Here is a 27848-nt window from a genome sequence, read left to right as displayed (position 1 = left end):
GATGGAGCCTACTGAAAGAAATCCAAAAGCAGAAGTCTCAAAAATGCACAGTTTGGGGGAAAAGACTGAAGTAAGTGATGCTCATTATCCTATGTTAGGGAAGAATTAAAAAATCAAAGGAATGAAAAATAAAGGAAATCATCTGTTCTCAGTGTCTGTGCTGAATAGAACAAGAAGCACAAGAACTGGATTGGAGCCAAGGGGATTTGCATTTCACATAAAAAATGCTCTTCAGGTGGACAACATGCCTTAGGAGTAGAACAAGACGTCCAGACAGCTGTAAAATCAGCATCATCAGAAGGTGAGACTACATTACACACCAGTCCTGTGAATGAGCAGAGTTGATCAGACATGGGAATGAACTACAGACAAACATCTCTTCCACACTTCTGATGTTCTGATGTTCTAAGTTCTGATGTTGCATTTGAAATCACAATTTTTATCCTTAATATTGATATGAGCTTAGAGCCAGGAAAGTTAGAGAATTCCTGACATTCCTGTGAATCTCCTTTCATTCTTACTAATACTTCACGTGTTATTTAAGCCTCCTGTTACACAACTCTATACATATTTTTAATTTTCAGCTGTGCGAATATGGTTGTCATGAGAAGAATGAAAAATTCAAAGTTTACACAGTCCTTAAAGAGTGTCTGAAATAAATCCCACAGTGTCCTGGATTTTAAAATCCTGAGAAACCAGAAACATGTAATTTGATATTTCTGAGAATCTGAATCTCCCAAGTTTCTGCAAATCAAAGAAACTATTTAGTGAATGTGTCATATTGGAAATGGATGGGCAGATAGGCAAGAAATTAGCACTAGATCAGAAAAAGAAACTCAGTAGGAAGCCAGGAGAGGCATCAGGCTCTGCATAAGTTGGTTTCAATACTAAGCTCCTAATCTAAGATTTTATTAAAGGGACAATCTTTATTTATAAATTTTAAGCCGCCTGTCTTCTCCTTAGTGGCCCCTTCAGGCTGTCTTAGGATTTATTATTCTAATATTATTATAAATACCTCCAAACTGATGTAAAAATTAGCCTCTGGTTTTGAGATAGGTACACTGGAAGTAACTGGGAAGATGAACAGTGTATTTTCTAGACTTTGGAGAATCTTTTGGCAATAAATATTTGTTAAACTTCCATGATCATACTCTTTACTCAAACCTTTGCATCTGAAACTTGCATTGTGTGATCAGAAGTCAGAGATCATAGTGATAAATCAGCCAAAGCGTGATTTAAACCAAAGGGGATTTAGAAAACCATGACTATTGGAGGACACCCGGAATCTCCCCACCAGTCACAAACAGAGGGGGATTTTTGCTCTCTCAGCTCTTCCCTCATAACACAGGACTGGTGTCTTCCAAAAGGTTTGAAAAGCTGCAGAGCAGAAGCTGCAGAGCAAAGCCAGGTAATCACTGGCTCAGGCCCAGGCTCACACTTGGTGGGCAGCACAGGACCCAGCAGCCAGACACAATTTCTCAGGGAAAAAGGTCAAGATAATTTTTTTAATGAAAGCTCCTTATAATTTAACAAATTCTAGTCAAGCATTTTGGGTGAGGTGAGTCTGCTGGCATTATTTACTACACTGTGAAGGCTCAGGATTTCACACATGTTTTCACAAGGGGATAACTGCTCAGCTCCTGCCAAGGAACGGGCTGGGCTCCAGCAGATATCTCATCCCACTGCCTGGTGCTGGCCACAAAGCCACACAGCACATCCTCTGTGAGGTCTGGAGGCTGGCTGGCCAGCAGCACTTCACACCCTAAAAATACACACCTAAAAATTCAGCTGTAAACACGTCTGACATCCAGGAGCCCTCAGCATCAAGTGGCCTGATGAGAGCCCCTTTGAGTGCAGGTTTGTAATTAGTCTGCTGTGCTCAATTTGCACAGCCCTGGAGAGGATGGTCTTCAGCTGTGGGGAAAGGCTCAGGGCTTTTAAAAAGGTCCTGCCATGCTTCCAGCCTTGGTTCCTTGGGGAATTTGGTTGGGAGTATTGTCTTGTTTGTGTGCTGCATGGACATCACAGAGGAGATGCTTTCTGGCTTAATAATGTGTTTAATTCTTTGGGTTACTTTCAATGTTTTAACGCTCTTCTATTTTTTTATGTATAAATGCCCTCTGAATGTTGATTGCAGAAGCAACGTCAGAATAAAAATGGAGACGTTGTGTGCATTTGTTCCTTCTGACTAAAGTGGGGAAAAGGGGCAGGAAAATGGTTTTCCCTCCTGCCTAGAAGCTGGATGTGTGTGTGACTGCCACCAGGTGAAGCTCTCTGCTCTGGAAAGGACCAGGTTTGTCCAAGGGTGCCCAGTCTGGCTGTATCCCCCAGTACCCTGCTCCACAGAGGGTCACATTCAGGCAAGGGAAGGCTCCAGAGCTGTTTTCCCTTCTTTCCCTCTTTCTGTTAGTGAGGGTGGCAGCTGGAGGCAAAGCTCAGCACGTGTCTTACACCAGCGTAGGAAAATCCTGACCAGCCTGGCCTCCTGGCCAATTTCCTGATCAAGTGCAGGGATACAGAATGCTTTTGTTTTGTAAACTGTGACAGAAGTATTACACAGCCTGTCCTGGGCATGTGAGTTCCTTGTGCTGGTTGTTTATCCTCTTTATCCTGGGAAAAGGAGACAGGGCCCTGGAGAAGAGAGTGTTGACCTGAGAAAGGCTTTAGCAGGCACCTGCAATGGATGTGCTCTGTTTATACTCACTCAAGGTTGAAGAGGTGACAGCCAGACCTGAGGCTTCTGAGCCATCATCTGTTTCTGAATAAATAAAGGACCAGGAGCCCAGGGGAAAGAGCTAAAATGAGAGAGAACCTGCTGAAACAATTCACGTTTCTGTCTGTGAATCTGAGAGGGCCTCGGTGCTTTCATTTGAAGTATTTGATTTTTTTGGAGCCTAAGCTGTTAATTTTCACATGAGCTTGGTGAGACAATCTCTGCCAAGCTGAGGAGCTGAGTAACTTCCCTGATCACTTGGAGGGGTGGGCAGGAGTAAGTCTGACTCTCAGGTCTTTTAGTTACTACAGGTGGTAAATTTTAATGGAACATCAGCTCTGCCAGTTAACACTTCTGCAGGTTGGTCCTCCTGTCTGCTGGCAAATATCTCCATTATTTGCTAGTAGAGTTCTGCATTTGCTCTTCCCAAAGCTGGAAAGATTCTGGCTCAGGGGATCACAGTCCATTTCATTTGATGGCAGCTCAGCTTGAGGGGTAGGAGAACTGCCTGGTTCGGTCCCTGTCTTTCAGGAAAGGGGGCATTAGGCAAAAATGGACAAGTACTGTCCAAGAGGGACATCCTGCAGCCTGCAGGAGATGCTGGGGATGTACCTGTATCCTGTAGGTGGTAAAGCTCAGCCCACTGGTCCCAGGTCCAGCAGAAATGATGAACACTTCATCACTCCCAGTCTCAGTGGTCACTGCAGAGATGGAGGAGGGCACATCTGGGTCAGTGTCCTGAGGAGACCGTTCTGTGCTGCCTCTGCAGGAAGTGACTGAGAAAGGAAGAAAATCAATAAAGATTGCTTGCAAGAGTCCAAAACATCTGTTTCCAAATCCTCCCTCCCTCACCAGACAATCTAGAACAGCCTTTGGCTGGCTGTTGCACCAGCCAGAATGAAATTCAAGTCAACAGTTTGCTCTCCTGAAACTGCAAGCTTTTAAAAACAAAACAAAAGAGGAGAAACACCCTTGGGTCTGCTTTCTAATAAAAACAGACATGAACTGAAATTCCTTGTGTTAAATGCTTGAGGATGTGCTGCAGATCAGAAACTTACAAACTCACTCAACTGATTATTTATTTTTATAAATATTTTCCTGCTAATACTGGGAGCTGTAGGTTTTGGTTAAACCCCAGTGGATCTGCTCCTACAGGCAGCCTGATGCTCCAGGGGCTGCCATGGAGGGGGATGTGTGTCTGCATGTGTCCCCAAGGCCTGTCCTCTGGTCCAGGCAAGGAGAACTCTGGCCACAGCCTCCTCAAGAAGGAGATGAGAAACTGTTGTGGCTGGGAGTACAGAATTGGCTTTTTGTGGAGATACCCTTGTGAGAGCTGAGTGTTCACTGGGAAACTGATGGAAACACAGCAGAAAGTCTCTCCCTGTTGGCCTCCACCAACCAAAAGGGGCACTGGGGCAGTTCATGTGTTGTGACTCAGAACTGCAGCACGTGACACTCTCTGCAGCTTGGCTGGGATGCTTTTTCCTGGAAGGACACTGTGAGGTAAATGTCACCCAAAGCATCTCCATCCATCCAGACCCACAGGAACAGGGAGCTGAGGAGCTGGAGTTGGCCAAGACAATCTGAGCATTGTAAAACCCATCCTTTCTGGAGAAAGTCAGGCCCAGGGCAGGTGAATCTCTCCCCCAGTTGACGGGTCTGTGTGGGCTGTTTGTAGCAGCCTGAACCCACCACGTTTGCTCTGCTAACCCAGTGTCTCCGCAGCGCCATGTGCTGTGACAGCTTGTGCTGGCAGCGCTGGAGCTGTGCTTCCATGAGCTCCTTGCCAGGGGAATCACCCTCCGGGGAGGGGGAGCAGCAGGGACAGTGCCCGCAGCAGAGCCTGTCTGCTGTGGAGCAGCTCCCCAGCTGCGCAGGGCAGGGCTGAGGGGAAGGAAGGATCCGATGGAGGCTCTGATGGACCGGCCCGGGCCCTGCACTCACCCGCCTGCTCCCGGCTCACAGAGTGGTTGTTGTTCTCATTCTCCCGGCTTGGCACCACCAGCTGGAGCTCATTGATATCGACAGTGGAGTTCTGGATTCTGTTCTACAACTCAGAACATGCCCCAGTAAACATCGTCAGACAAACAGTGCAACAGCCAACATGAGAGAGAGAAACAGCAATTGCTGAAGCCATTAGCACTAACCTCCTGGTCACTGCATGCGTTGGATGAGCTCCTTTTGGGGCACGTTCTCTGCCTGGAAAGGAGAGACAGCAACAACAACAACAAGCCCTCGAGTGAGTTAAAGATCCACAGCGGGAAAGTTCTGGGCCCTGCTCATCCTGCGAGGGGAACCCAGCAGGTAACGAGCATCCAAAATACTTGCCAAGACTCAAGGCAGCAAGGCCTGTAAACAAGGGGAGAGAATGATAGGCTCATGTGGTGGAAAGCCAGCTGAAGAAGAGAAGGAGCTGTCATCTTCTTCCTCTGCTCATGCAAAAGCAGAGCTGAGCCCTGTGCCAAGTCCCACCAGGCTCCCCCTGGCAGCTGCTCCTTCACATCAGCGACTGAACAGCAGGACTGAGATCCTTCAGTCTGGGCAGTGACATCCCTCTTGTCCTGCTAGACAGAATATTTCATCTGCATAGCTAACACTGCACACTGGGCTATATTTAGCAAGCAGAGAGCATCAGATGCTGCTCATTTGTGTGACTGTTTCACTAAGAGGCAGTGCTGTGGCAGATGATGATGGCATGAACGTGCCTCTTGGCTGAAGGGAGACACATGTTCTTAACCATTTTTTTCACATTTTTACTAAAACTGAGATTATGAAACAACTAGAGTTATAAACTTTTGGACAAATAAGGCTTAAAGACATCACAGAGAAAGGCTGGCACTGGTGGACCTGATAATGACTGAAACAAGGGTAGTCTGTGCCCAGTGGTTCTCCAGGGGACAATGCAGATGCAACCCAGATTATTGCAAAGGCAAATTCTCACCCCAGGTGATGGGTGGGCAGCAGGCAGTGACTGGCAGGGCAGCTTGGCTGGGGAGAGAAGCCAACACTGAAGGCTTGATGGAGTCGCTGCACACCCAAGGGTTGGGAGGCTATGCAGACCTAAAGTACAGCTGCAATTCATGGGTTGCGACCATACAGCCAAAGTTTGACTGCATGGGACAGGATTAAAATTAAATAAGATGGACGTATCTGTTGTTCCTGGGGCTTGGGAAAGAAAATAAAAAATCCCCCATTACTCGAGCCAGGCTTCATGGCCAAAAGTAATTAGAATTATTGGCCAACTAACAACTGAAGCTTTCATTCCCTCCCCAAGTAGAAAACAAAAGCTGCAGTGTGGCAGAGACTTGGAGTTTCCCCAGAGAGCTTTGCCCTGCTCAATGCAATGAGCCTGAGCAGATACTGCTGATGACTTGGTGCACTGGAGTGGCAGTGGGTGCCAAGCCCATCCCAGGCCATTTCTACTCCTGGCAAGGCTGAGCCTGCTACTTTTAGCTAAGCAAGAGCAGCAGATAGAAATGGGGGGGAAAAAAATCAACAGCTGAACCTGGTACCAGAGGAATAAATAAAGTATGAAGAGAAAAGAAAGTTGAAGGCAAGTTTACAAGGCCAAGAGCTTCCAGGTTCTTCCTCTTGGCATGCTCTGCAGTGCCCAGGGCAGCCAGGACAGTGTCCCTGTGCCTCAGGGGGCTGGTCCCAGGTCTGTGTGCTGCTCTGGTACAGCAGCAGCATCTCCCCCCAGCCCACCCCGTGCCACCCTGACATTTTCTGCAGAGAGGACAGACTGTGGCTAATACACATCTGACACCTCATTTCAAGCCCCTATTTAGGACAAGAAGCATAAAATAGAGCTCGATGGGCTCAATCTAAAAGAAGTTTAATGCTTAATGGCCTCAGCAGTCTTCTTCTGAGCTGCATTAAAAACCCACAGCTGCCAGCTGTAGGCAAGCTCCAGCCAGGGCCAGGGTTCTGGGGCCAGACACCAATGCCCTTGCAGCAGTTAGCTCAGAAAAGAGGGAGAAAAGGCTCTTCCAGTGCAACACAGGGGAGGTAACTCAGCACAGGTCATGGCATCACTGCCACCTGGTCCCATATTAATGCTCTGATAAAAAACAGAGTGGTGTAATCAAGGCTTCCCAGGAACAGCATGCAGGGAGTACAGGAGGCTGGGACAGCAAGCACCCTGTCAAGAGCCTAAAGGAGTAGGGGTAGTCTCTATATTCAGTCAATAGCTGGCTGAGGTATAGGTATCTTCTTAAAAAAAAAAATAGTTGTAGAGCAATGAAGAGACATAAATTCCAGAGTTAAAAGAAGCAAGCCTAATGCTGTGCCATAGGGACCCCTGTAGGATGTGTTCCCAGAGCACACAAACATTGCTGTGTGGGGCTGGAGCCCTGTGGACTGTTTTTTTTCTGTTGGTCAGCAAGAGCAGAACATTATTTTGTAAACATCTAACAAGCAGAAAGCCAAACTGTGAATGTGAGCAGCATGGCCTGACTTTCTAAACAGGCTTTGCAGAGGAAACCTCAGCCAGTGGAGCCTCAGATTGCTGGTGCACTTTTTTGGGTTGAATAATGCTCTGCTTCATGGATTGTTACAGTGAAATTAAATAGGGGTATTGGAGCAGGAACAGCCTACTCAACATGTGTATCAGCCCAGACTGCTGCCATAGCAAAGGGAGCCTGTTTCTGTCTCTTCTGAAGATTGGCAAGGGTATAAAAATAAAGTATTTGGTATCTGGAAGACATTTTCCACCAGACTTTTTCCTCTAGAGCTAGCAAAAAATTGTGGTCTAAATTAGTGCTCTGCGAGCTCTTTAAAAACAAAAAGGTTAGTTAAATGTAATACATGCAAATTTTACTCTTACAGCTACAAAAATCTCAGACCCCTAAAGCTGGAATTTCTATGTATACAGCACAGAGATGATATTTAAGCTTCACCACTGTGCCTGTGTTCTCTGGTGCCCAGTGTGATTGGCCTGCATTTCGTGTTTATTCTGCCAGAGCTAAAATGCAGCCTCCATCAGGGCAAGGCAAACCAAACTGCCCTGCCAAACCAGCCCCAGGGCTGGGGGTGTCTGGGCAGTGCTGAGGCTCTGGGGCTGCAGGATTCACACTGGGTGAGGCAGGGGATGCAGGAGGGAGAAACCAGAGCAGCTGCTCTGGGAAATGAACACTCCTGCCAATACCCAGCCCAGAGTGGAGCCCTGCAAGGGGCACTGCTTGTTTCAGTTTACCTGATGTTTTCATGGAAGTCAAATCGTTTGGAAAACGGTGTTTGTTTTGACAAAAACCTGGGGAGAATGGGCTCTGTTTTGAATTTGTTGGAAGGGAGAGGAATAAATCACGGTTTCTACAAAAATGTTTTCACTAGGGAGTTAGAAAAATGCAAACATATGCTGGGGGGCGGAGAAGTGTTCCTTGGATAGATATAGAGGAAAGAAATACATAAAAGAAAAGCAATTGACTATGGAGGCATGCTTGTGTAACTGTTAGCATTTAACTAGTTAGCATCAGGACCTGGAAATCCAAATGCAGCCTGACCATCAGCTCATTTGACTGGATTGCTTTGGATTGCATTTGGGAACAATGAGAGCTACTGCAGCATGGCTCTGGGCTCTTCCCCAGCATCAAAGGGATGTGCAGATGACTTCTTAGCACACTGAATGCAGTGGATTTAGAATTCCTGCACAGTCTCTTGGATAAAATGTACTACAGATGGGAAAATATTTTTAAATCTTAATTCTGTGTGGTAATACTTTGGTTATTATTTACTTTTCTGCAGAGTGCTAGTGATGGTTAGTTAGAGCCAAACTGTGGGATCTCTGTGAGAAGATGCAGTGACTGTCAGCTCAGCCTGCTCAGGAGACTCAGGGAAGGATGATCTTTCTCTGTTGAACCTGTCCATCAGCCAAAAGCTGAGGTTCAAAGGCAACATCGCCATTGCAATAAAAATTACCCAGGAAAGTCCTCACTGTTCAGGTATTTCTGCAGGAAAAAGAAAATAAATCTGAGGTACAGGAGCTATAGAAGTAGGAAATAAAACTGAGGAGCCATGGGCAGGTGCAGTGAGGGGCATTCACTCCCTCTGTACCCACTTCACCACATTTGGAGGACAGCAGGAGTTAGCAGAGCAAAGGGAAGGCCACTCTTCTGTGTGATTGTAACTCTCTCCTGGTCATTTCCCTGTGGATAATATCACTGCTTCCAAGGCTCTGGCATCACCTTACCTGCAGGCCACGCAGAGGGCAGAGAGCAAAGCAAGAGCAAAGACAACAATCCCTGTCACAACTGCCAGCAGCATCATGTTTTCCCTCCTGTCCTGCCTGACAGCACCCACGGGGCCGGGCTCGCTGATGTTCCTGTACTCGAACAGCATCGCGAAGCCTCGGCCGCGGTCCGTGGTGGTGATCAGCTCCATGATGACCTCCACCATCTCCAGAGATGAACCAAACACCATGGTCTTGTTTACAGGGGAATTTGGGCCGCAGAAGCGAGAGGAGAACGTGATGAGATCGGAAACATACAACACATCATGGGGACAGACATCCCCTGCTGGCTGAGGGCTGGAGGAGATTTCCATGGGCAGTGCTGTTGAGGGAAGTGTCCAGCTCTCTGCTGTGACTTCATCCCTCTCATTAGCAGCCAGGTGGGCAAGCAACACCTTCCCTTCCACATCCCCTTCTGTTTCCAGGCCACTGGTGTTTTGCCTCTGCATTGAGGCACTACCAGCCACGGGCAATGGCAGCTCCTCTGGCTGAGCCTTGGTCATTGCTTTGGGTTCCTTCATCTGCTTCCACTGGTTTTCTTCAGATGCTTGCTTGGCTTCATTTTTTTTGGAGATGGTTCCTGGAAGTTCATCCAGGTGACCAGCAAGGTCCTTTGACTGGTCTCCAGTGCTGCTCAGGTTCTGAGCCCCCTTCGACATCGAGCTCTGGAGAGAGGCTTTTGTGGTGTGGGCAGCAAAGCCCAGGTTTTCCTCAAGAGAAGGCAAGTCCTTATTTTCTGTTGTAGCAGGGGCTGAGAAGCCATCCCAGGGGGTTGGAGTTTCACTGGAGCTCTCAAAAATGTCAAAGTCAAATATTTCCAGGATGAGATGGGTCCTCATGGGAATGAAGAACTGCCAGACGCAGTGCGTCCCTGGGTAGTAGTTGTTTGGAAAACCTGGTGACAAAATCAGGCCTCTTTCCATTGATTCCACCACTGCACCACAGGAGTAATACACCTGGGAAATAAAACAAAGAATCTTACACCTTGCCATGGATTACAGCCAGGATGCAGCCTGCCAGACCAATGGAAGGTCCAGCTCTTTTCCTTCCCTTCAGACCCTGGTTTAAGATACCCCCAAGACAGGGAAATTAATTAAGCTTGTGCAAGTCTCATCCTACTTTTGTGGAGCATCAATCTAATATGGGAAGCCACTCATAGAGATTATGGAAGTGTATATTGGATGGTCAACCTCCAAGAGAAATATAACCCACGTAAGTAATTCACATAATTCTCACTTCCTACTACTGATAATTTGTGCTGTTGGCAAACATACAACTTTTTGACCACACAAAATGTGTTGCCCTAAACAGTTGGTTGTGTGAGAAAAACCTTAAGAAGCTAAAGGAAAAATGTGTCACAGCATTTAAGATTCTGTGTTATTTTCATTACAAAAACATATTTATGTAAAAAAAAGAACCTTTGCATTGATGATCACCCATGATTCATCCAACCAACTCATCTTCTGTTTCAAGGACATTCAGCCTTATTTACTTCAGCAAAATGTAGCTGCTTTTGATTGGGCAAATTGTCTCTTTTTCAAGTGCAAAGCCTCTCAAAATAGTGACAGCAGCTATCAGCTCTCACCAGTAAACCAGCAACCAACATGCATTTTACATAACACAGTGACAGCTCCATGTAAATCTGCTATTTCTTCCTTCTCCACAAATAGCCTCCAGCCTCCAAGCAGGAAGGAAGTCCATAAATGGTGGCCATGAAAACCACCATTCTGTGCTTTTCTAAAGGTGCATGAGGCTGCTTTTGCACATCATATTTACAACTACCTTCTCCCAAAGCCACTCTCAGAGCCTTTTTTCAAGATTCTTTCATAAATTTGCAGAGCACAGAGCCCAGTCTGTGCCTTAGGCAATTGTTTTTGAAAAGGGAAAGAAAAAAAACCCCAGAAGTGCTTAGGTCACAAGCCTGGTCTAGGAGCATGGGTTTACGAGCATTAATTGGAAAAGAAAGGGAATGCTTTGGGTTTGGTGTGGTTTTTTTATTGGAAATTATTAGTTGTCTTGGTCTGTTATCTATTTAAACACAAAGGAACTTGGCAGCAGAACAAACGAAGCTTATGAAGTCCATATAAAGCCACAAAGATCAAAATACTCCAGATTTTTTTTCTCTTGGTCCCTCCCCTTGGCTCATATTGAAATGGGAAGGAAATAAAGGAACACCAAATGTTTAAAGCTCCTAAATAGAAACAAAAAGCCAGACCTGTCCTATGAGGCACAACCTTTGTTTTGCAGCAGGTGCTGCTGATATTCTGGGGGATTTCAGGGTGGATGGAGGATGGCCACAGAAAAGGACCAAAACAGTAACGTGGGTGGAAACTGTGTTCTGTGTTCAACTTGGAATCCAATATTTGACTTGTAAAAGTGTCATCTAAATCAAAGCTTATGTAAATTATAGTGGAATAAACTACAGGCTGCTCATTTAAGGCACCTGGGCTGGATTATGGCTGGAAGTCTCAAGTGGAAAAGAAACCACATTCGTTGCCACACACATATTGTTCTCTGTCTAATGCCTTGGGAGTCCCACATGTAAAACCAAAACATATTAACAGAAATTTACTGATCTCTTCTCCAAGAGGTAAATTGTTGGGGTTCAGTCTGGATTGGTTTACTCACGGTAAAAATCCAGGGGAAACAAGCAAAACTTTATGTCAATTTAAGAGGCCACAGGTCCTAACAGTTAGATCCATATACTAATTCACACCAGAATTATAGATACAGCTGTTGCCACTTGGATTTTGCTGAAAATTGCTGATTTCCAGTGAATATGCTCCTCTTTCCTCAGGGAAAGGATGCCTCTTACACTTGGAAGAAGAATAAATGGAAGAAGAAACTTGGGATTTTCTGTTACTTCTCTTGTATTCCTTCCCTTCATCCCAGTATATCGGTGCAGTCTTGCCTTTGTTCCACACCAATCTTCTGAGCTCACTTTTAAACAAGTATTTGCATAGCAAGAAACAGTAAACACCACCCAACTGTTGCCCTAAAATAAGTGCCCAGTTTAGGAGGCAGGATGTGCACCAGCCCTGCTGGCACTCCTGGATGTGGGAGGATCACAGATTGGCTCAACCCTCCTTAAATTAGCAGTGACTGAGGGCTGAGATTTTGTTTTGTGGAAGATGTGAGCTGATCCAGCTGCCTTTTTTCAGACACTGAGAAGGCGCCTGGAGGCGTTCACAGCCCCTCCCCTACTACCAGGAGATTTGTGAACACCCCAGAGCTGCAGCCACCAGATCAGGGGGTCCTGTGGGATTCAGCACCAGGGAGCTGAATGGGGAAATGCATCCCCCCAAATCCCTCACCCCCACCCTCAGGATAAGCTCCCTTTCCTGCCTCCCTTTCCCTTTCACTCAGATCTGTCAAACTGTCATCCTTTGAGGAGGAATATCTTGCACATTCTGTGTACATCCAAGGAGTCTCAGATGCAAGGTGCCTCTTGAGCCACCAGCTGGCTACAATAAAAACCCCAAGAGCTGCTCTGCACCCCCAAATCTGGGCAGAGGGGGAACTGCAATGTGTGAATTCCAGAAATAAGGCTGAAAGATTGTGGCAGTGGGGGAATTGTTAATTTATTATGGCTTGTGAGACCAAAAAGATTCAAGACTTGCTCTGAGATCAGGGAAAAAAACACACAAGGGACAGGAAATGCAAGATAGATCAGAGGGGAAGGGGAGGGGGAAGGATTTCTGATTAGTTTATAATCCCCAACTGAATGAATGACAAAATGGTTTTGTTCATTTGAATCACCCATTATGAACCCTGAGTTTTGCCAATTAAACACAGATGTTCCCTTCTGCAGCAAGCTACAGACTTGTGAGCTTTTGACAGATGCATGCAAAAAAAATGGCACATTTTTAATCTTTGCAAATGATAGGTTGTTGTCCTTTTAAAAACAACACTTGATATATGCCCACAACAATCAGGTGAATTATGAGCAGGGAGAACCAGATTACCAGTCCTGTTTGTCTGCTTTTCAGTACTTTCCTCCCTGGCCAGAGAATCCAAATGTTCCCAGCAGTTGTGTTGAGCTGAATCTCCAGTCCATCATGGTCAGACAAATCCTACCTGCCTTCTGTACTGGGGGAACTGAGGAACTGCATTTAGTATGTTTAGAATGTTTAGAAGTAATTCAAATCTCAGCTACTGCTGCTCAGCCACACACACAATGGTTGGCTATTTCAGAACGTGCCAAGATGTTGCATTTCCCCCTTTGACGTTACACAGCCCTCTCAAAAGCTTAAATCTTGTGCCATTACTAAAAAATGCCCCATTGTCATGTACTAACCTCCTCCTGTGCTGGTGTTTGGACTGAGAAGTTAATATTGACATCAGCTTTGAGCTATTTAAGATACACATGTGTAAGGAGTTATAAGGCAGAGGAAACACAGGGCTGAGGAGTGCAAAGAGGACCTTGTGGCTGTCCCTCAAAGGCGACAGTGCAAGTGCTGCTCTGGCGGTGCTCAGAATGCTCTGCTGCCCTCTGAGGAGCAAACCCACGTGTCCTGCAGTTGTAGGGAGGTTTTATTACACATAAAGCTGTGCTGGGCTGGAACAGAAGTGGCCAGAAGTGACTGCAGGACCCTGCTCAGAATCTCAGTGCAGACACCAGATCTGAGTGAGGCACCAGATCTGAGCAGCTTCCCGAGGAGCAGCAGCTCCCCAAGACACAGAAGCCCCTGCTATGTTACACAGGGGTGCAGCACAAAGCCAGTGTGTCACTGCTTCAGACTGCATTCTGTACATCAAAGAGCTCTTGAGATGCAGGAGGCACTGATGAAAAGCAGAATTCCCATGCATAAAAAAGAGAAAATTATTGTTTTGGCCAGATGGGATTTTACCATACGGCCCACCCAAGAATATGCACTGGGAAGAGTAGTTATCATCATCTGATATATATTATAACTCTTAACTCTGCTCTCCACTCACACAACACCTACAAATGCAGGCCTGGAGCCTCTGCATTCTTCCTGTAGGAACATTGTCAGGGAATCAACGCATTCTAAGGAATCCCACTCTCTACAATATTTATTTAATTTAATAATACAATTATCACCCTTTAATCACAATTACTCCCCAACAAGGCACCAGGCTAGAGCTGGACCTGAAGCATGCTCAGAAGCAAGCTCCTCACTCTGCCAGGACAGGATAAGTTCTTGCAGCAGCTCAGAGCAACCCCATGCCCAAAACCTGCAGAGATCTTGCAAAAAGCCATGAATGGCAAATTGTGGCAGCCTTTAGCTGGCCCAGAGCCTGTTCAGTGATGGGTACCAGGCTCTGCCTGACCCACAGGGAGCAGGCAAGGCTTGGGTTCTCTGTCCTGCCTGCAGGAGAGAAGTGCTGCTGGCCTGAGCTGGTGCTGGGAGCCCAGAGGGAACCTGGAGGATGCTGTGACAGACAAGGTGCCATGGCCATGTGGCTCAGCCTGTAAAGAGACAAGCCCTGCTGAAGAGAATTGGAAACAAAGCGATGCAAGGGCCTGGGCAGGGAAATCCTCAGCCCAGTTGTGTTCTTAGATTTTGCTTCTCTTTCTTCACTCATGTTAATGCTGGTTTCAACATCCTAGAGGATACTGTCTCACTTGCATCCCAAAGACTGTTTATTTTAAAGTGTATTTATTTCAAAGAAGGGGAAGGAGAACATCCTGTCTTGATGTTTGACATTCCTCTGTGAGCACAATCTCAGATTCTCTGGCTTGGGACCTATTCAATGTAGCTTGTTTTCTTTTATAAAATGCCCAAGAAATAGCAAGTTCTTGTGGTGCATACCCAGAGTCAGAGCTCAGCAAAGGGAACTGGAGACACACAGCTGAGCCACTGAATTTCCACTACATCCTTGGGGCCAAAGCACTCACCTAATAGAGGTGCCCAGCTGCAGGCTTGCAGGGAAATGATGTGCAGAGTTCATAACCCACTTTGCCCTCATTAATGCTTTATGCACATCTCAACTTCTGTGCATTTCTCACATGTATTTTGAGTTTCAGGCAGATTTAAAAATGTCACTTCCACTTCTTTTTAGAAACAAGCGTAGGAATAATCCACAATATTTCAAACTGACTGAACATGAAGAAGTGCTGCATTTATTAGTCTTTTAAAGCACAGATGTGTATTAACTCCTTATCCAAGTAAAAGGGCTTTTTGGTCTTTGCTTGAAGGGGGAAAAATGGTATTGGAGTAATTAGTGGAGGTAAGGATAGAAGTTTTTCATGCAGACCTTAGGCCCTTTAAAAAATAATTGTGAAGATAGGATATTTGTTTATGATCCCATGATTTGAATCAGAGGGTTATTTTAAGTTTTGTCCCTTCCTGTAAAATAGCCCCACTACTTAAACACTTCTAAGAGTAGAAAAGAATTACTCTACAGGTGGATTTTTTTTGCTTAATTTAAAAATCAAAATCCACTGCAGCTGCCTAGTGCCAGAACAGGACAGTGTATGGGCATCCCACAGCAGCCTTACCTGGTCAGCCTACAGCTGATTCCACAGAAGCCACAGGGGTAAGCAAATAGTTCCTGCACAGAGATGGATGCAGTCTTAGAATCCAAGATTGTTCCGCCTGGATGATTAAATTTAGCCATCTGAGCTCAACATAGCATCAGTGGGATGAAAATCCAACAAGCTTTATTTGGGATCACTCACCCCTCCAAAATTAAAAACATCTCATGTGCACACATGCACACACACGTGTGCTTCTTTCAAAGAGCTGGAAACGCTCCAAGGCTCCTTCACCAGCTCCTTCACATTTATCCCGCCCAGGGGACCTCTTTAAAGCTCTGGTACACCAAGATCTTTGCTCAAAACACAGAGAGAGAGCTATGGCATCCCAGCTACCTCCCCCTTCTCCCCTCCAAGCTTAGGAAGTTCATTCCAAGTGAAAGATCACTCGGGCTCCTGAGGACACTTGAACAGAGCCACCCACCTGGGATGAAATATGAAGTGGCCCAAACATTCAGCCAGAGCAGAGAGAAAATGCTAAACTTGGGGTTTTAAAAAGAAAATGAGGAGGAAAAGGGGAAAGTTGTCATTCCACAATCCCAGCTTACACGGGAAAACCAAAATAAAGACAAGTCTTTACTTGCTGACATGGCTGGAACTGCTTGCAAAGCTACCAGAAACATGATTCTTGTGGTTCCCAGCAAAAGCCCCAAGTTTTCCTCTCACAGTATTTCCAAGCTAGGGAAGTCTGAGCTTTTTGGATGCTCATCAAATACAGGATCTGAGGAAAGACTATCCCAGGAGTGAGATAGAAAACTCCAGTCTGTTGGTTTAAGTGACCACATTTCCTTCACTAGCTGACTGATCTAGACATCAAAGCTGGTAGGACTTTTTCCAAGCACAGGACAAAGTTAATCAGAGACTTTGGAAAATTATTGCTCTATTTAATTTTGCATTTTCAGCTCATCATTGCATGCAAGGTTTATTTTCTTCCATTAGAATGAACTAGATACAGCTGTAACACATCTAACCTATTTTTTCCACCTGGCAGTACAAGAGTTCCTAGAAATGCCTTGGAATCACCACTTCCCTCTCTGCCAAATTGCCTTTGCTGTTTGAAGCATGAGGAGACTCTCATCCCAGATTAGGGCAGCTCTTCAAGTGTCTCTGGATGATTGAAAGCAGCAGAGTTAGCACAAGCAGGTCAGTCATGGGATTGACAGAGCACAACAAAAATTGCCGACACTTTGCTTAGTTATTAGCTTCCCCTGTCTCCTTTTTTTTAGTCTTTATTTGTAATTATTTTTCAGCTTGATCTCCAAAAGAGTTTCCATCAATTATGAGAGTACCCTGCTTGCTGAGGGGTCTCCCTTGCCCTCCCAACACAAACCCACCTCCTGCACACATGAATGTTCCCCCATTCACACAAACAAGCTCTGAACAGGGCTCAGTGTGGGACTCAGGCTGGGCTGAGCATATATTTGCATTTAATACATTTATGGTACCAGAGCAGTTGCACTCATGCTTTTAAATGAGGACCTAATACTTCTTGAAATGAGTGCAACCTGCTGGATTTAAGCAAAACCAAACCCACATTTTTTAACAGATGCTCTGTTATTTTAGTGGTGGGCAGCAGCAGTTCCACCACATGAAAGTGATTATGGATGTGACATTTCCACTCTGCAAATCCCATTTTCAGGAAATGGACTTGTCTTGTATTCCTTCTTGGCACACATCAGACAGCTTCACAGGGCCCTGTTTTCACATTTATCTCTGAGCTTTTTTATTGGTTTTAATAATTTGCAGGACATTTGAAGAGAATAAATATGCAGGCAGGAAGGGAAGGAGGCTGTGAAAGCCTCTTAGTGAAGGAGAGAAGGAAAACAAATATACTGCTAGAAGAGTAGGGAAGGGAAGCAGGAATGTAGTTCAGCAATTAGAGCAAAGAATGCAAAGTCTGAATGAGACTTGAGGACTTGGAGGCCCAAATGTGCCTCAGACTGCAGACATGCTATTCCCTCTTATTCTTCCCATATGTGACTCTGCTGCAGCTCAAGCATCACAAGAAGATTGCTGGGAAGGCACTGCTTTATTTCACTGGAGAACAGACAACCTTCTCCTCATTTCCTATGAAAAAAAACAATAATCAGGGGGGAAGGAATGTTTTCATAGCCTTGGATGGAGGCAAACACGCTCTGCTGGGATGGCAAGAGGCTGGCAGGGCTCAGGGTACCCTCACCTGCTGTAGGTCTCCAGGGCCAGCTCCCAGAGGCTGCCTGTGGATGCAGCATTCCCTGCAGCAGCTTTCCAAACCGTTAGGCAGGCATGGCCACAACAACTGCCTGGGAATCAAAGCAGCTGCAGGAGAAGTGGCAGGAGAAGGTCAGTGATCTCATTAGAGCCAGGAGGCCAGGGCCCCCAGGCACAGCGAGGTCCCAGCTCCACAGCTGCACTGTGTTTTGATACCTGGCCGATTGCATAACTGCACCATGAGGTCACCATCCCTCGTCCTTGATCCTCGCTCAGAGCAGGAGGTGGGGAAAAGGAAAATCACAAAAAAACCAAACACGGGCACTCCGACAACCACCAGGCACTGGGGAGAACAACAGCCCTCCTCATTTAACTCCAGAGATGCTTGTTCCCAAACAACAAACAAATGCTTGTTCCCAGGGACACAAGCAGGGGCTGTTTTGTGAACAATCACCCATGGAACAGCCAGTTTTCCACAGCATGATCAGCAGTATGTGCAGCCTGAGCATACATTGACATTTCGTGCTCGCCTTCAGAGCATGCAGGGTAAAGGCAGCAGAATGCTCTGCTGCTTTTGGGAGGTTCTGGGGAGAAGGAAAACCAGTTCATCCTCATTAGGCCAGAGATGCCAACCTACACCAGAGTTACGAGCAGCGGGCAGATTTTCTGCAGCAGCCACAGACCTTTTTGAGTATCTGCTGCAAGATTTCTGTATTAGATGAGGAGCACCCAGCTCTGGGTGCAAGGAATGCTGGCTAATTTAGCTCATTTCCTTCTGCAGGCAGAAGCCAGAGTTGTTTCCTACAGAGGGAGATTAAGAGCAATAGTTAGAGGTGGTCTGAAGTGCCCTCTGGAAGAGAATGTCCCCCTCCCAGCAAAGGTGGGACTGCAGGAGCTCATTGCTCACTCAGCTACATAAGGGCTCAGAGGGGAAGCTTCAGAATACTGAAAAGAATTCTTGTTCTTTTCCACCACATCACAAATAGGCAGAAGTTTCACTTCTCCCCTTTCAATTCTCTAATTAGGATTGGGTTGGATTCACCTACAAGATCTCTTACAAGTTACAGCTATGATCTATATTTTTAGAGCTAGAGACGCTTATGATGAATAGTTTTTCTCTGGGCTTGGCAGCTCATGGGTACATTTGCTACCTGTCAGATTCTCAGACTGAAGTTATCATTACAGGAGCAATGCTAGCATTCTCTGATTACTCAGTAGTTGTTGCATGTCAAGGTGCAGAAGTAGATGAAGTAGATAAAACTTCATACACGCTTATGAAGTAGATAAAACATTGGTAGAGTGTGAAACACAGACAGAAGTGCTCTGGAAGAGACCTAGGCCAAGGCACAGGACATTTTTTCTTCAATTTCATTTACATCCAGGTACTTTTACGAGAAACCAAGTGCCAGGTCTTGTTCTGAACTTTTCTCTATCTTGACTGCAGTCCCACGTTACAATATTAATTTCCTTCTTCTCATTTCAGTCTGAAAGGACAAAAGCCAGATTGTTTTTCTATCAAATGATTTGAAAAATCTATTTAAAATATGCAAATCCAGTGCTTGGAAATACCCACTTGACGAGGCAGTGTTCCCCTGGGGACTGTAACCATTACACCCATAAAGCAGAATTATTTTAAGCAGAAACCTCCCATAACTGTCTCATAAATTTATTGTGCTATGCTCATGCAACAAATGTGATCCATGTCCCTGGGAGAGCAGTCTGAACATTGGCTTTCCCCTTTCATCACAACATCAGCTTTTATGCCCAGGGAAGCACACAGCATATCTGACATAACATCCACCAGGGAGTGCTGGAATTCCCAGCCTTTTCTTGTGGACCTTTCAGTTTAATCCTTGCAGGGGGGGGGAGAACAAAGCTAACTCTTGTGACTGGACACTCAACAAACAAACAGAGATTCTCCAACAAAGATGCAAGATGCCCTATCAAGTGAGATCCTTCATCTACACAAAGCTGCTGTCCATGTTCTAGTTTGTTGGGTTCCTTTTTCAGAAAATACCCTCATTCAAACATACAAAAAAATGTAAAGCCTTAGAAAGAGAAACAAAGGCATCATTTAGAGTGTCTCCTCAGGCAAATAATCCTGAATATGATGGGACCATCGTAAATAAAAGTAAGGCAGTGTAATGAAGAGTTCAAGATGCCATGGCCATTTGCTTCAGGGCTTTAATAGGTCACATAGGTCTATTCTCTACTGGAGCAAGTTCTCATTAACAAAGTGTACACAACACACCATAGAAAAATTAATAGTAAATGATAGGGTTGGTGGGAACTGGCAGGGGTGATGGGGCAATTTCCAGAACATCAATCTGGTTTTCATTTTCTATAAATTGAGCAATTTAAAGCAGCTCAAATTAAAGAGTAGAAAACATGGTCAGATTGTTTTCTACTGTTTGGTAACCAGATGGATTATATAACAAAACAAAAGCTATAGTCCTGCAGCAAAAGTTAACTTGTGGAGTTCAGTATAAAAATTGAACACCCTTGAACAAGTTATGTATATCCATAGGAATCTGTAAAATGAATGTTCCCAAATTAAGGAACATTCATATAAATCACCTCCCAAATACATGAGGGAGATTTAAATAATGAAATCCATATGCACCTTAGGTGCCCAGAACTGCTTTGTTTCATTTTGAAAGGACAAGAAACAGGAGAAAGGAGAATTGAAAGGCAAAATTTGCTGCCCACTTCTTGGGAAATAAACCTGGATTTTTAAAAGCAAATAAAACACAGACTTGTACATGTAAACTGGCCTGGCAAAAGAAGAGCTGTTTGTGCTTGGACTTCCAGCTACATGACCCTATTGTTTCATTCAGACACTTCAGATGTTTCACATGCTGGAAGCCTATTGTACAAACATATGGAGAAGGAAACATTCCAGATGTGAATGCCAAACCTGCAAATATTCTGTGTCACCATTACTGCTGCAGAGCTGTTATCCCAGCCTTTTGGGAACCAGATTGTAGTGTCACGAAATGTCACTAGCAGGTGGGAGGGCTTGTGCAGAAGACATGGGTAGTGATCTCTCAAATGCAAGCAAAGAAAAACCCTCTCCCTTTCATGCAATCTTTTGGGCTTCCACATGAGCCATTGCTGCAGCTGGAGCTGCAGCATCCAGGGGTTTGCTACAGTCTGAGTGCTCATCCTTGGTTTTGGATGGTAAACAAACAACAGCACTTCTCTCCACCTTGTCCTCCCAGGATTAGTTCCCTCTTGTGCACTCTGGAAAGGGAAATTTCCAATACTCTGTCTTTGCCAGGATTTCAGAGAGCAGGATGCTTGTAAATTTTACTTTATTGCTTACACATAAGGAGAGACCATGAGGGCACAGCAGGGAGGGTTGGGAGAAAGCTGAAAAAATTATCACAGATACTGCAGACAGAGGAAAAACTTAGTCTGGGTTTGTTGTTACAGGGTCCCAACCAGTGAGCAGTTTGTTTTCCTAAATAAATCTGTTTTGCAGACATCCTTTCTTCTTCCCCATTCAAGTTCCAACCAGGAAACCTGGAATAAGTTACTGTTGATTTTAGAGGCAAATCAAAGTGTTCAGCCTGCTAAGCTTGCATTTAAAGTCAGTCTTGATGAGCAGCTCCTTGGGGCCCTTTTATTCAAATAGTGAAGGCTCAGATTTACCTGAGGTGCCCACCCATGCAGATCTGGAGCACAGGAGCAAGTCAAGGGCATGGGCAGCCTGGGCTTTGAGCCTCAGTGCTACCACTAAAGGCTTCAAGTTTTCAGTCAAAAAATCCCTTTAATAAAATCTCAGTCTCTAAACAGTGGAATATTTACCAACCAAGACCAGGAGAGAGATGGACTTGAGTAGAATAAACGGATTAGATCTCCCACTGTTAATCCCAAATGAAGCACAGCACAGAGCAGGTACACTGTCCTTGGAAAGGCTGAGTGACCAACTTCCTGGGATTTGGATCAGCCTGGACTTTCAGAGGCATGTCACCCCAGAGCTCCTGTACCCAGGAAACTGTCATTATTGGCACCTGCCCCTAGCTAAGTCCTGCTGCACCTTAACAGAATAAAGAAATACAAATACTTCGAAAACAGATCAGTAAGAGATGGATGAACTTCCAAAATCCCTTCCTAAGAGCTGACAGTAGTTCTGAATGGAGGCTTGTGGCAGCCCATTTTCTTTAGCTCATTTGGTGTTGAAACCTGTCTGCTAATATAAAGAAATGAGAGGAGTAAAACACAGGATGAAAATGAGATAGTGTAGCAGGTTATGGCTTGCATGTGAAAAATTGCTTTTGTTTTGCCACTTTGAACACCACCCACCCCTGCTTTCTGCTGAAGCATAATGGTACTGCCTGTACTCCCCCAGGACCAAGGATTTCACTTAGTTTAATAGTTTCTGTAATTAGATATTTGTGGAACTCTGAAATGCTCTGATGAAAGGTACTGTAAAAGTATTACCAACTCTTCCACCATGAAAGGGCTCCACCCAAACCCAAATACAGATGTTGTCCTGAATGCACATCATTACTAATCCAATCCAGCAGTACTTATGGCCTGATTTAAATCCTCCTGAAGTCTCAGATGACTTCTGTGAGCTCCAGTAGGGCTCCAAGAACTCTAGAAAGGAAATACAGGCAAATTAGCCTTTGCTCCTCTCAAAACTGGAACGTCCTTTCCATTGGCAATGACGTGAGGGAGGATATTCAGAATGAACCATGGGGCCATTTGCTGCTGAGAGCTTGTAAGAGGAATGATGATGTTCTTACACTGAGTTTGAAACCAAGGCTGACAGTCAGGCTTCTCCCTACTGCTGTAAAGTTATTATCCACATTAATGCAAGTCCCTACAGTGCCCTGTCCCTGCTCCACCCTTCTCCTGCCATGAATTTGTACAAGAGGATGACTTTTCTATTTAGTACTTCCCATACTCAAGCAAGTACCTAAACACCAGGCTGAATATTTATCATTTATAGGTCTGGGATATCAGTGCATACAAAGGACAGTGTGCAATGGCAAGAACTGCTGCACCAGACCTGGTCTAACTACACTACTGCTGGGGAGCCACTCTGGTACAAAATATGCCATGAGTTCCTTTTTTTTTAATGAAGAAAGGGAGGCAGGAAGAAAGAGACCTGAATATTTTACCACCATTCCTGGTCTGTCACACAAAAAAAGCAGAGGAGAGAATAGTAATTATTGGCTACCACAGGAAAGTTTGTTTGCTGGGTCTTTGCAAGCCAGTGCAACAGGATTGTTTGCTCTTAGATAATAGGGAAAAAAATTATTTACAGCGTTTTCACCCCAAGGATGGTTGGTATCTCTACCAGTACTGCAATCTTTTAGCTCCTTCTGCACAAAGATTACCCACATAATTCCAGAAATCTTCTGCCCCTGGCTTGTTTCTCTTACCTTGGCTGCTGCTCCCATTGCTGGCCTTGGTGAACCAGAGAATTATGGTTCAGCCCTACAAAGAGAGAATCCCCTGTGCTGTGCAGCACTTGAGGCCAGCCTTGCCCATCTTCTCAGCTTTCAGCTCCTCCAGTGCTTCCATAATTAGAATTATCAGGACTAAAACACTGTGGACATTATTGCTGCTTAGCGTGAAGCTAACAAGCGAGTGCCAGATTTATAACACTCTGGCCAGACAGAATTAAAAAAGAGTCACAAATCATTGCCCAGTTCCAGGGATATGTGCTCCAGGATCTTATTTTGCCAGAGACTCCACGTGAACTTTAGCCTCTAGAAGAAATCCGCCTGCAATTTTCTAATTTAAATACCAGTCAGACCAGTGGCGGGATGTAAACTAACATGCATGAAAAATAAGAGTTCAATGACCCAAATCAATTATGTTTTAAGGGCACTGCTCTGGACTCAGTAGGAAATATTTTAGACAGGAAAAAGAACTAAATAGGATCATTCATTGAACTGACTTGGAAATGAGGCAGAAATTTGGTAAATAAGAAATCCAATGCAAGCCAGCTTTATGAACCAAATTTAGTGGATTAAAAAACCCCAGCAAAACAACAGCAACAAAAAAAAATCAAACCAAAGACAGAAAAAATGAACCAAAACTACAAAAAAATCCAAGTCCAGATAATTTTTAGACTCAAATAATGTTTCAGGCTCCTGGGTACTAAAGTGAACAGCGTAATAAAACAAAGTAATTTTCACACCTTCCTTGAGCCCAGGAAGTTTAACACCATTTACTTCCAGACATTAAAAAAAAACAAACAAACAAAAAAAACAAAAACAAAAAGAAAAAGTGGTTTATAGAAACCCTGAAACTGCATCTTTATTAAAATATGACAACCTGTAGGTCTTCTGTATAAAGAAAAATTAATAATTTAAAGAAAAAACAGCTTCTGAAGTTCAGAACCAGCCACTGTGACTGGATTTTTAAAGCACATACACAGAGGCTAGGGAGAGACAGCTCTGCTGCTTCAGAATATATGAAGACAGCTGCTCCCCAAACTGGCCAAACATCCAAACTCTGTGCACAGTAAACATCTGATCTGCCAAGATACACTGTAAACACAATAGGATGCATTTATGGCAATTAATCAAGATACAAAGAGAACAGGAAAGACCCATCATTTCTCTGCTCCTCAAGCACAAAGTACTTTCACAAACAGTGGAGAGATTAATAGATATTAAGTCCACTGCCAACAAAACTTTCAGGTTCTTTGAAGGTGCCTTATTTGTCTTGACTGGTTTCATTTCTTGAGACAGAAATACAGCCTGGTGTGCACACCCAGTGCTTTGCAGTGAGGAATAAAGCAAAAGCTACCTGGACCTAAAATCCCATTAAAATGCACTAAAATAACCCCCACACCTGGCAGCTGCTGGGATTGGAACCAGATGTGCAGTACATCTGGTAACGAATGGAACTGCTGCTAACAAACACTGAGCTATTTGAGGGGCTTTTCCACCTTTTCCACTCCAGCAAGGGTCCAGAAAGACTTAGCAAAAGTTACTTATTTTGCCCCTACTTTTCTCAAGGCAGATGCTGACCACTGACAGACCTATTGTGTACCAATTAAAAACATTTGAGACCTTCCCTATCCTCCTGCCCCAATGAGAAGTGCATATTTTGCTGCTCCAGTTGCATAATTTACTGATTCAGCTGCATGCTTGGTTGATCTGGTAGGAGACTAGTACAGTAGTTGAGATTCTGGATACATTGCCAACTGTGCAGCGTGCTTTGTTGATCAGGGCTGTAGAATTTAATAGCTGAAATTTCATACACTTTACTAATCAGGCCACATTCTTTGCTAATTGAGGTGCATATTTTAGTAGTTGATTTTTTTTTAATCTTTCACTGATCTTGGGAAGGATCCTGCTCCCTCTGAAACTAGCAGGAATTTTGCCATAGTTCTTGCTGGGTAAAGGACTAAGACTTTCACTAGAGGGTCGTGGATTGCTAAGATTTCTTCTCTTAAACAGAACAAGAAAGGCTTAATTTTTTTCTTTAAGCCAGCAAGTGAACAGAAGAATACCAGATGAAGGATGGCACTGGCATAGAGAACTCCTCCACAGGGATTTGATTAAACAGATAATATTTAATGGACATACAGAGACATAATTTTGACTGTGTTACTCTTTCATCAGGCTTACATTCTTCCTTCAGGATAAACAAGCTGCTTATCTGCACATCTTGTTCCATTTGATACAGACACGCAGGAGGAAACATCATGCACCTTATCTTCACATTTTCTTTCATTTGATCTAACTCCTACTTTTAAATTGCTGGAGTGCTTGGTGAAGGATTCCAGAGAGAGCTCTACTTTGCCACAAAACATGTTGCAAACATCCACGCTACCTCACAGCATCACAAATTCTCTCAGCTCTTACTGGCAGAGACCACCTTCCTGGATGAAAAGAAGAATTCAGTTCCCTGTACCTCATTCAGACTTTGCCCTTGCCAAGGGAGTTTCTGTTATGTGTTTACATTGTTAACTCTAAGCCAGAAGACAAAAAATTTCACATAAATCGTTGAATACCTTTTTTCAACTGATAAATTGAACTACATTTGAACCACTAACTTAGAGTGGGATGTATATTTCTTTACTAGCATAGCAACACTATCAGTGTAGCCAAAAAGATAAAAATAGTGACACCTACGCAGCACAGTGCAGTCCTTGATGAGTGAAGAGCAAGTGCAACTTACTCCAAGAAATAATAAAAACAGGGAGCAAGGGATGTACACACACGTCTGTTTGGACACAGAATTCCCTGCCATATTGAGGAAAATAAGCAATAGAAAATGCTTTTCATTCTGCAAAATGAATTGTCCAGTATGTTAAGAGCCTATAAACAATGTGATCAAAAGAATAATTGGCACAGCAAGAAGTCAAGTTGGGGAAAGCAGGCAGGAGGCTGCTGCTTCTTCATTGAGGAGGCAGTTTCTTTTCTGTAGTGCTGTTGGTCAATACTTTAGTTCAGTTACTGCCTGGTGTGAAATCAAACACTCCTGATTTCAGAGTTAGAGAACAATTGAAGTTGACTAAGAAACATCAGAGAAAAATTAGCAAAAATTAGAGAGTTTTCTGATGCATTTAGAGTCCCACCATTGCCTTTCACCCCCAAATGCACAGCACACAGCCAGTATTTGCTCCTCACAACTGTACAGGCAAAGGCAGAAAAGAAGCAGCACAGGAAGGATGCAATAATTCAGGGAAGCAAGCAAGTTATGCAGTTTAATAAGAGAGGTATGCAACTGGATGAGGGTAAGCTTGCATTCTGCAATGCAATCCTGACTTGAAAGAGAAACAAAATACAAAGCCCCACAACCATACAATTCAATAGATCTTGGTAAAGTTAGTATTTCAGAGCCAGAAATGTGGCTTAATTAAGTTCTCACTGTGGCTATCTTCACTAGGATACCAAAGTGAGATAAAACATCTTCATTTCAACCACAGTCATTGCTGCGTGTTTGTGTGCTGTGGCAGGGAATTACTTTATCAGGCAGAATTATAATGCTGTTTGCTACCAGCGAAAGCAACCCCAAACCTTTTTTTTCTCTATATATACACATATATGTAGCAAGACATAAATGTATGGAATTATATTTTCTTACACTTTAGTGGCTCATGATTTATAGAATTGAGAATCTCTACTAGAAGTGTCAAAGCGTGGTTCTATCAGGGTCCATAGGAAAAATCCCACTCCCTTCAGCGGGACCAGGACTGCTCATCCTTCCCAAAGCTCAGAGCGGCTGGTCTGCAGCTGCTCCTGGTTGTGGGGTGCTCCGTGTTCCCTCCTCTGCCTTTCCACCGCAGCTCGGGTGCCGCTCAGCTCCCCGTGCCCTGTCAGCTCTGCCCGGATCCCTGCCCTGGCAGCTGTACCTGTCCCTTGCAGAGTTACCTGCTCCCCCGCTACAGCCGAGATGCACAGAGCGGTGACAATAAAGCAGCACGAGGTATCTGGTTTGGACTCCCCAAGCCAGGCTGTGCCCGTGGCAGGGATGCCTTTGGGCAAATGTTCCCATTTCTTCTGGGAATCCGTAGTCCCTGGGCTTTCCCGGATTTCGAGTCCGGCTGTACCGAAGCGGTGGGGCTGACCTGGAGTCCCGGAGCATCACGTCTCGCTGTGCCTTTTGCACTCCGAGGCGAGTCCCCGGCCACCCCACACCCAAACACCGAGGGTCAGGGGCCGAAGGGACCCGCAGCCGCTCCCGCCCCGCCGCATCCCTCCTGTCGGTGTCCGCGGCGCATCCCCGGTCCCGGCAGCCCCGGCGCACCCCTCACCCGGCTGCCGGCAGCTCTGCTGCGCCCCTGGCCCCGGGACTGCCGGTCCCTCCTCTCCTCCCGGCGGGGCTCCCCCTTCCCGCCGGGCTCGCCGCTGCCCGGCCCGGTGCGGGCGGGGGCCGGTGCCGCCGGTGCCGGGGTTACCTTGGCTCCCGCCCCGCCGAGGCAGAGCGCCGCGGCCGCCGCCAGGACGAGCCCCGCGCCGGGGCCGCTGCGGAGCATGGCGCGCCGTGCCGAGCCGTGCCGTGCCGAGCCGTGCCGTGCCGAGCCGTGCCGTGCCGAGCCAAGCCGTGCCGTGCCTAGCCGTGCCGAGCCGAGCCGAGCCGAGCCGAGCCGAGCCGAGCCGAGCCGAGCCGAGCCGAGCCGAGCCGTGCCGAGCCGTGCCGTGCCGAGCCGTGCCGTGCCGAGCCGCGCTCCGCCAGCGCAGCTGCCGCGCCGAGCCGTGCCCCGAGCGCGCCGCTGACAGCGACCCCCCGAGCCCGGC

The 27848-nt window shown here is 45.5% G+C and overlaps 1 protein-coding gene across 1 annotated transcript in view; it reads right to left on the bottom strand.

Moving 5' to 3' along the window:
• The window catches only part of LOC128945327 (uncharacterized), a 31604-nt gene extending 4018 nt beyond the window's left edge, over positions 1–27586 (bottom strand). Inside the window, exons 1-5 of the mRNA XM_054289052.1 lie at positions 27509–27586; positions 8901–9895; positions 4861–4912; positions 4658–4760; positions 3326–3489 (exon numbers count right to left, since the gene is read on the bottom strand). Coding sequence (XP_054145027.1) covers positions 3326–3489; positions 4658–4760; positions 4861–4912; positions 8901–9895; positions 27509–27586 — 1392 coding nt within the window. The remainder of the gene's footprint in view (positions 1–3325; positions 3490–4657; positions 4761–4860; positions 4913–8900; positions 9896–27508) is intronic.
• Positions 27587–27848: the final 262 nt, after the last annotated feature.

This window comes from Melozone crissalis, unplaced genomic scaffold (genome assembly GCF_028551555.1).
Source record: "Melozone crissalis strain CALT ecotype California unplaced genomic scaffold, PUWL_Pcris_2 ptg000063l_1, whole genome shotgun sequence".
Taxonomy (NCBI): Eukaryota; Metazoa; Chordata; class Aves; order Passeriformes; family Passerellidae; genus Melozone; species Melozone crissalis.
This window is presented reverse-complemented; position numbering and strand designations above follow the sequence as displayed.